Source organism: Papaver somniferum, chromosome 6 (genome assembly GCF_003573695.1).
Source record: "Papaver somniferum cultivar HN1 chromosome 6, ASM357369v1, whole genome shotgun sequence".
Taxonomy (NCBI): domain Eukaryota; kingdom Viridiplantae; phylum Streptophyta; class Magnoliopsida; order Ranunculales; family Papaveraceae; genus Papaver; species Papaver somniferum.
The window spans coordinates 47399000-47408935 of NC_039363.1; the positions used below are offsets into that span (position 1 = coordinate 47399000).

The 9936-nt window shown below is 38.1% G+C and overlaps 1 protein-coding gene across 6 annotated transcripts; it reads left to right on the plus strand.

The window, feature by feature from the left end:
• Positions 1–943: 943 nt before the first annotated feature.
• LOC113287475 lies at positions 944–8260 on the plus strand. 6 transcript variants are annotated; one of them, XR_003330084.1, is made up of 10 exons: positions 944–1481; positions 1749–1868; positions 1941–2253; positions 2831–2985; positions 3291–3410; positions 3549–3668; positions 3745–5470; positions 5626–5833; positions 6406–7526; positions 7674–8260. XR_003330084.1 is itself a non-coding variant. In XM_026536242.1 (8 exons), exons 1-7 carry the CDS (start codon positions 1413–1415, stop codon positions 5446–5448), a joined length of 2601 nt encoding a protein of 866 aa, XP_026392027.1. In that variant the 5' UTR covers positions 944–1412; the 3' UTR covers positions 5449–5470; positions 6406–7639. The 6 variants fall into 6 exon arrangements, 1 of the variants encoding a protein (XP_026392027.1); XR_003330085.1 differs by lacking the exon at positions 7674–8260 and having other exon boundaries at positions 944–1105; positions 1286–1481; positions 6406–7639; XR_003330087.1 differs by lacking the exon at positions 7674–8260 and having other exon boundaries at positions 944–1105; positions 1399–1481; positions 6406–7639.
• The last annotated feature ends 1676 nt before the right edge of the window (positions 8261–9936 follow it).

Here is a 9936-nt window from a genome sequence, read left to right on the forward strand (position 1 = left end):
TATCAACGCACCATGGGACGTGCATAAAGTCACCGCAAGAAGGAAGGCGGATGTAAAATCAACGCCCCATGGAATGCACGTAAAGAATCCGCCCGAAGCCGGGAGGATGTATAATCAACGCCTAAATGATGGTTGGACTTGGGTTAATTGACTTAGAGCTCATTGATTTACTGTTATGGCTAAAGTCAATGCAAAAGGACTTGGACTTGACTTGATCGAATTATGAGGCAGATTATATGGATTTGAGATTTTCAGTGACAACTTCCAGGCAACTTACTTTTCTTGTGTGTGTGGTAGTAGTTGTTGGTGATTTATGTGTAAGGTACATTTTGTGTGTGAGGGTTGTTAGTTGGCTTTCCTAATATTTGCATGCCATTTTTGATGCAATGGTCATGCTAAAATGTTTTGATTAACGAGCGGAAGCTTTAACCAACGCCTGATTTGGGCGTTTACTATATCTCCGCTTGACGCCAGGCGTACACTTTATCTCCATCTGTTGCGGGGCGTATACTATATCAACGCATGTTGTTGAGCGTAAACTTTACCTCCGTCTGAATGGGGCGGTTGGTATATCAACGCCTGATTCCAGGCGAACAACTCAGCAAACGCTCCATCGGGCGTACAGTTTATCAACGTTTCGTTGGGGCGTAGTTTATATGGCCGCCTAGTCGTGGGACGAACTCTATACAAGCGCCCGTTGAGAAACAGAGATTATATCAACGCTCGATTATATTTGGGTTTGATCTTGGTCCCGGACCAAATATACTCTGGAATTTAATCGATGGTCTGGATTTAGTCGATACTCCGTTCCACTGTGTCTGAGTTTTTTACTTTAAATTTGGTTATACTCGTCCACTGCAGTTGCTCTTACCAACCAAACTAAGAATTAGTACGCATCTACGTATTCGCAAACCCATGTAATTATTCTGCGACCAAACACACCGTTAACTAAAATATGCGATTTCCTTCGATCTAATTGCAAATCCTCCATCCCTCTCAAATATCAGCTGAGAATGGTCATTTCAATTTTTCCCTAAATAAAGTTCTGAAGTTCGAAGGATTAATTTCATTCATTCGTTCGTTGTCTCTTCTGATATTCTTATTGGTATGTTATTCTTTTAATTCATTTTCTGGTTGGTAATTTTGTCAAAATGTTTGGTTTTAGGGTAAAAGATGGTAGCTTTAAGATATCTTCTGCTTGTATGAAAATTGCCGATGGGGTTGCCTCAAATCCAGTATTAGTAGGAAGAGTACTGGCATTATCTCAAATTTGTGGTCAACACAGGTCAATCGTCTTTTGACAAAACGAAAAGAAGATTTTATGGTGTAGTGATCCTTCAGCAACAGCTTTATAAAGTTACATATCATGTTGATTGTTTGAACTTTGTTACTACGTAGAAGACTTGTTAAACATGGAGGATGTAATAATGATAGAAGACGATGATATTGTCAAGGAAGAGCCACAATCATTCCCTTCTGAGGTAGTCTAAATTATCCTCCTATACTTGTTCTTTTTTGTTTTCACCGAAAAGCAAATCTAGATTTAGCAAGGAATTAAAGGTCAGCATCCTTCAAATCTTTCAATAATTTTGACCACAATAGACTGGATTTTAAAGTCAGATATTTGTTGTTTGATTTGAAGGATCACATTGGTGCTGGATGTAGTTAGTTGGCCACTAGGATTGAGCAATACAAGTTTTGATCCTTTTCTCGCGTCTTACTTTCATTTACGTCTACTTGTTGTTTAGGGTTTGAATGTGGATGGAGGATTGGTTAATCATCCACAGAATGAAACCAACATAAACGAAGAAAATGATCCGGTCTCGATGGAAGGAATCGACTTGACTCAATGTTTTCAAATCGATAAGGTACTGGTTTTATTTTCACCACTGCTTACAAGATTTTTTTAACAGAATAATAATTTGATTTTGGTTTTGTAGGAATTTGACTCACGAGAAGCAATAATTAAGTGGTGCCAAGAGGTTGCAGGAAAGAACAATACAGTACTTGCAACCATAAAGTCAGTTAAAAAACAAGGGGGAAAGGGTTCTGTGGTTGAGCTTGGATGCGAAAGAAGTGGTGTCTACAGCAGGAGAAAGAGCAACATTTCTAAGTCCGGTCAGAAACGAAAAAGAGAATCTAAAAAGTGTGGTTGTCCTTTGAAATTGAGATGTACATGTATAGGCGGAAACAAATGGAAGCTTCGAGTATGTTGTGGAAAACATAATCACGAGGTCGGAAGAACACAAGCAGGTCTCTCTCTTTCTCTCGAATTTGAAAGGTTAATTTCGTTATTTATTTGTTTCTTCTCTAACTTTGGAGGTATTATAGTATATTATTTCAAACTGATTTTGTCTCCTGCCTGGAAGTTTTATGTGATATTATTCACTAAACTATGATGACTCTTTGAATCCTAGTCTGATTCTGAGTTGAAATATTTTTTTGTTAGTATGCGACTGATAACTGAGTTAGGAAAAAAAGATTCTGCATTAATGTATCTGTCAGCAATGATAACCAATAATTGTGATTTTAGAGGTTCATTTCAAAAATTATGCATATAGCAGCATGTGTTACTTTATGATTTCAGAAAGAGATATGCTTCGGTATCAGCAACATGAATTACATATTTCTGGTTTTTGTTATGAACAACGTGGTCAGCTCACTATTTGACAAAATGGAAAGGTTTATATGTCATAGCTGTCCACTTGTGAACTTTTTCAAAAAAAGAAGAAAAAAAAGGCTGCGAATGTTGAGATATCAGCTTATCATTTGTTCATACAATCTTCAAGGGTAATTTGTGGCAATGTTTTCCAACTCTATTTGAACGCAGTGGATGTACTAAGCATGGAGGATGCAGTAATTATAGAGGACAATAATGCTGTAAAGGAAAATTTATCAACAGAAGGTGGTTCTTCAAACGGCTCTTGTAGGGAGGCTAGCAGGTCCCTAAATGCTATTAGAGATTCAGAATCACGCCCTTCTGATGTAATTTTAACTATCTCGAAAGTGTTTTTGCGTATTTCTTTCTTTTTTGTGAAGATACATGTAGATTTCATAACGTGTTCAATCCAAAAGCTCTTTCTTTTGTATGGTGTCATTATAAAAGGTCTTCAAGTATTTCATTTTTGTCGAACGAAAGTTTAGCATCTTCCAGATATCAGCTAGTTTGAGTTTCCTTAGGCTGAACTGTTGAAGTCGGGTTTTATGTTTTTTCATGGCAGTTAACTGTTGAGCTCTGTTTCTATGAGGAATAATATGCAGTGTTCCATCCTTTTCTCATTGCTGTTTAGGATTTCAATGTGAAAAAAGGATCAGTTAGTCAACCCGAGAAAGACACCAGTGTCACGGAGGAAGAGGTTCTCGTCTTTGAGGAAGGGATCGGCTTGACTCACTGTTGCCAAACTGATAAGGTACTACTGAAGTCAAGTCTGATGTATTATGACAGTTAAAGGTGGAGCTGAGGATAATTTGTCTGTATGAGGAATAACATAGAATATTTCATTTGTTTATCACTGCTTTACTTTCTTTTATTTGTACTCATTGTTTAGGATTTGGATGGGGAAAAATGTTCAGATAGTCATCTACAAAAAGACACCAATGTCATGGAGGAAGATGTTTCCATCTTCAAGGAAGGGATCGACTTGACTCCGTGTTTTCAGACTGATAAGGTAAGTTTGCATTTCGTCATTTCTTAAAAGAGTATATGACTGAAATATTTACTAACTTAATTTTTGATAAGTTTAGGAATTTGACACTAGAGAAGCTGTAATTCATTGGTGCCAAGAGGTTGCAAGAAGCAACAACACAGGCCTTATGATCAGTAAGACACTCAAAAAACCAGGGGGAAAGGGCAGTCTGGTTGAGCTTGGATGTGTCAGAAGTGGTGCTTACAGGTCCCATAGGAAAAAAGGTGACAAGGTTTTACGTAAAAGAAAAGTACTCACTAAAAAGTGTCGATGTCCTTTTAAACTGAGAAGTACATGTGTGGAAGGAAATAAATGGAAACTCCGGGTACGTTGTGGAAGACATAATCATGAGGTGGAATGCATACCTCCAGGCCATTCATACTTCAGACGGTGGAAAGAAGACGAGGATCAACTACTGTGTGAATTGACTGCGAGCGGTCTCCGTCCTCGACAGGTACTTCATGCATTGAAAGAGAGGAGCAAAGAAAATTTCCTGGACATCAAGACCATATACAATAGAAGAACAAGACTAAAACTACATGGCACTGGAAGAAGCTCAGTGATGCAACAGGTCATGAAGTTGTCAGCTCAATACCATTACATGGAATGGCACAGGAAAGATAAAGAGACATGTGAATTGAAAGATATAATATGGGCTCACCCTGAATCTACATTGTTGGCTCAGTGTTTCCCTTTTATGCTGATGATTGATTGCACGTACAAGACCAATAAGTTTAAGATTCCGTTCTTTCATGTAGCTGGGGTTTCTTCTGTTGGAACATCTTTCACAGTCGCGTACGCCTTTATCGAGGAGGAGACAGAAGAGCACTTTAGTTGGGCACTGATGCAATTGAAATCTTTATACTCGCCAAATAACTTGCCATCTGTAGTTTTGGTTAATGGGGAGCTTCCATTAATAAATGCAATCAGCATCGTGTTCCCTGGAGCAGATAAGTTGATTTGTCCAAATCATATAGCAAAAACTATTGAAATCAATTGCAAGAATGCATTTGAGAATAGTGAAATGTGGAGTAATTTCTGTCTGGATTGGGAGAACGTTTGGAAAGCAGAGACAAAGGAAGACTATGTGGATATGTATACCGAGTTTGTAACGACATGGGTGGCAAGGAATGTCACGTGCATCACATATATACGTGATACGTGGTTGGTGCACAAAGAGAGCTTTATTGTAGCTTGGACCCAGAAGATTAAACACTTTGGTTACACAGTAATAAATAGGGTTGAAAATGAGCGTGATCAATTGAAGAAGTGCATGGAGTCTTCGGGGCATAGTTTCTTTCCTTGTTGGGAAACACTGCACAACATGATAAACAGTCAGATTACGCATATTAAAACCTCCTTTGATAGGAGCTTGACTTCTGTTAATCGTGGACATCGGTCACCTATTTTTAGTGAGTTGAGGAACCAGGTATCTCAGCGTGCTTTGGAACTTTTACAGTTGGAGCTTGACAAATCATCGAATCAAAGCAGTGATATGGGCCGCTGCAGGTGTTTAATTCGTGCTACACATGGTCTTCCTTGTCCTCACGAAGTAGTGAAGTATACCCAAGAGGGTAGCCCAATCCCTCTTTCTGCTATTGACCCACAGTGGAAGCAACTGTCAATAGTACCGAGAGTGGAGACAAATATTGATTTTGATTGGCTACCTGAAGTACAGCTTCTATGGCAGAGATGGATTGAATCTGAGGAACTTGAACGCTGCTCACTTGCTGAGAAGATAAAGGAACTTGCATTGTGTTAGATCACATGGTCTTAACAAAAAGGTACGTGTTTAGATGACAATTAGTGTTGATTAATCCAGGAGCATTTAGCCCAGTATAGAAGTAATTGCAATCTTGGACCTTAGTTTCAAAATGCAAACTGTAGTATCCTTGTTTATTGTTTCCAGAGTTATGGTTATACTCTCATTTGATTTCAGTGTGCATCATGCTGATGGTTCTTAAAATGTTCCCTGAACCATTGAGCAAGGCTTGGCATCTGCAGCGCATGATAATGTGCTCTATGGTGGCTTACACAGTGGTGTTCATAATGACGTGTTGAGTTAGAGTTGGATGTTGGAAGGACATGTAATCCTGAACAGTCTATTTAGGGTTAATATTGGAGGAACTAATGACGCTGCTCCCAAGGTATCTGCATATAGTACTACCGGCATTCATAACATTGTAGTCCATCGAACATGTTCTGTTGTAGAGCACTTCAGACAGATCAACAACTTTTGTCTAGGAATAAGTCAGTGCTTGATCAGTACCATTTTGTGCACTCTATGGTTCCCACAGTCCATCAAACCTGTTTGTTATATTTGTAACTTCATCTTCATTAAAGTTGTAGGTCTTGCTTGCTTGTTTTTGTGTGAGTCTACTTATGTACAATTTCCTCTTTGGAAATTCATGTTGTGCAAAGGTCTAACTTGATTAGTTAATAGCTAATTAGGCTGCACTGTTTGCAGTCTTATTCTTGTGAGTAGCTTACTTTGATTTACATTCTCATACCTGCATTTGGTTTGTTTTTGGTACACTGTACAATTGGCAATTTCTATTTCGAAATCAATAATGTGGGTGAGTGGCCTGTTCAGGTTTTATATATGCGAAGCTGTAGACTGTTGATTGTGTAGGGATTGGTAGTGCATATTAACTGTGAAGTGGATGACTTTTGATCTCTAGTAATGACATTTTTTATATTTTTTCATTTCTATTTGTAGGATTTGGAAATCTCGAGTCCATGCACTAGACTCCTTTCAAATTATATGGAATGATTTCGATGGCGTTGAAGGGATATTATTGTACTTATCACTGGGCCTTCCATTATAAATTTAGTGCCTCGAGTACTATTGGAACATCATATTTAGCCAGATGTTGGAAAAGGTCCAACTGTGGTGTTGCCCAACTATATGAGGAAAGCATAAAGATGGAAAATTTTCGGTCAAGAGAAGCTTATTTGATATTGCCTGCATCAGTAGCCGCTGGACTGGTCGAGTACACAGGATTACGAATATTTGCCGAGGATCTTCAACAATCGTCCAATGGGTATGATAGTTCACAAGGAAAGCTTTATTTTTCATGGTTAGAGAAGATTAGCACTTCATTTTAAACTGAAATAGCTACATAAGAAAATTGAGCATGATCAATTGCGGAAGCACACAGCACGGTGATACGACAGATTTTTATTTCCTTCTTAGGAGATAAAGCGTTGAATTATAAAGGACTGGATTGATAAGAAGGGTGTCTTCATTAACTCATTGAGAAGACCTCAGCTTATGCGAACCATAAACATCAGGTACTTGCTTTCCAGGAGTTGACTCTCAGCAATCCATGGGAACTTACATTACTTGAACTTGACCAATCAGCTTGCGAAGAGTTGATGAACTATGTCTCTCAGCATGCTTTGGGCCTTGTACAATTTGAAGATACAATCAGCAGATGTATAGTAGACGAACCATGTCTGTTGGCATGCATGGACCTTGTCCGATTTGAACTCAACCATTCGCCAGAAGTAAGTTTTGGAGTAACTTCTAGTAGTTGTCTGCTTGGCTATACGCATGGTCTTCTTGTTGCGCGTGAAGTGCATAATTAACCTAGGAGGGAAGGCCTTCCCTATATCTGCAATTGATCAACAATGGAAGCAAATCTTGGTAGTGTCAAACTATCAATAGTGGATTATAATGTTGATTTTAATTGCTGATTTGAGGACAACTTCTGCAACAAAGGTGGATGGAAGCGTCAGAATCTGACTCGATGCTCTCCGGAAGAGATGAGAAGAGCAGGGTCATCTTGAAATATTCCGACTTAGATGATGGTCACATAAAAATAAGAATTATCTTTGGTATGTATTGGAGTATATGGTAATATGCAGAATACAGTTATCTCGGACTTTCAGTATGAAATGATGTTTGTGATGTATTGTTATTCATATTTTATGAGGATTCTCGACAATCATATCATAATCTATAGTCCCTTTAAATGGGTGCAGGGTGATTCAAAACGCTGTTAACACTCGCATGATTCGTGGAGCAAAAGTTCACTTGGGTGATAAGAGTTCCGGGAGTGTGCATTATTGACAACTCGAAGTCTCGAAGACCAAATCATACCGTGTCGAGAGATTGAGTCCAATTTATCATTGAAGTGAAGATAGGGTGAACATCCCTTGATTCTAGGGTGATTATCTCCCGAGTTCGCTGGTTCAGTTTTTTTTTCTTGGCACAGCTTTCTGAGTTTGTTTGAAACCCAAAACTCCCTTTGATCACACATGAGGTCCCAACCTTAAAGCTTGGCTGCTCTTGGATTTTCATCTCTATTTTATGAAAACCTTTTGTCACTTTGTCATATGAATTTAACTGAGCCCTATACGTCCGTCCATCAACCTTAAGCTCAAATTCTAGGACTAGACCTAGAAGGCTATTAAATCATTATGTATGACACGGTATGTTTATGATTTCATGATTTCCTTGTATTGCTGTAGATTTATAAGAACTATAACACACTGCTGAGAATTTGGTGGGTGATATCATGGGTTCTGTTCATTGTTATATCTTAGGTTATAAGAAATCTATTTTCAGCTGTTGCATTTTAGTGACAGCAGGCAATTAATAATATGTTTCTCAATCTGGTATGTAACAAGGTAAACGGCATTCGAGAGTGTAATGGGTTCATCATGGCGTTGTTGAACATGGGCATATCTTTCCACCTAGCTAGTATTGAGATCTACTTATTGTTATTATCAGACTTCGCTTTTACTTCCATTTCCTTCCAATGCTGTGTGACCAATGAATATGAATAGCATAAAGAAAGAAAGAAAAACACAGTTGTTTGGATCTGCAACTCAAGTAGTCAAACTTACAATCTTTGCTAAAATCTGCTTAAGCCCGGTAATGCTTATTAACTAAACTAGTTTTTCACCCTGCGATGCACGCGATTGTTTCTCATAAGCTCAAGTCCCTATAAATAAATTAATAAAAAACCAATGCGATAAAAAATAAATAAATTAAAATGTCATGGACTTGTAGTCCAACATTTTGAAAGACTACAAGCCTTGTTGTGACTTAATAAATTGGCTAAAAGTTATGCCACTCCAATCCTTTTCTAACAAGGCCGAATTGGGGCCATAGAAATTAATTGGGGGCCATGATATATTTTATATCCACACCAAAAAATATATGGGGCTTCTAAAATGATGGTGAAATAACTATTTTACCCTTCTGTAATAACTTCTTCTCCTCCCATTTTTCTTTTCCTCCGTTCCCTCTCTCCCACTGTTTCCCATTCCATTAACGACTTCTGAGAAAAAAAAATCTCACCAATTCATCGTCGTAAGTGAACTAAAAAAAAAAGGTTTTCAACTGCAAAATTGCAGTTACAGTTCCAGGGTCGTTAACCACGGTTTTTTATTGCTTAACGATTTTTGATATGCATGTTGAATTGATAAAAAATCGTTAACCATTAGGGTGTAGTATATAACGACCCTAAACCCGGTTTCTGCCCTAGAATAGTGTCGTTTAGGGATTTCTAAATCGCTAACGACTCTATATGATACAAAATTTGTTCCATGTTCAAAAAATAGGAAGGGTCGTCATGTCAAATGGTTGTAGTCGTTAACTATGTTGAAGGGTCGTCATGTAAAGTCGTTAACGATGTTGAAGGGTCGTTTGGTTTTATAAATTTTGCTTGCCGACCCTTGATCTATGAAATGGCGCGCTCGGGCCGTCAGTATATAGGAATGTCTAATTAACGACCCTAAGAGTAACATCTTCATAGAGTAAAAAGTTTTAGAGTCGTTGGGTTCTAAACATATTAAGTTAACGACTTTATATGACCTAACTAGCTGGAGTCGTCAATTATATCACACTTGGTTGACGATTTTTCATAACCTGCAAAAGTTGCAGGTTTGAGTCGTCAAAGGTTGTGTCAAGTAATTGACGACTCCTTAGAGTCGTTCGTTTATTACCCTCTCGACTTAACGACTCTCACTCTGAGTAGTTGCATAGTGTACATGAATCGACCACTTGGGGCATCATTCATACAATTTGAAGAGTATAGGAAGTTTACCTGATTGTTTTGAGCTTCGGGTTCTTCATTTTGAGGATTGGTTCCTTCATTTTGAGCAATATGATTCCTCTACTGGAATCCCCCAAAAACTCAACTTCTTCCTCTCCACAACACAAAAACACAATTTTTCTTTTATCAAAATTTTATCCCTAAGTCTGATTTTAATCTAATTAAATTAATTAACAATTAAT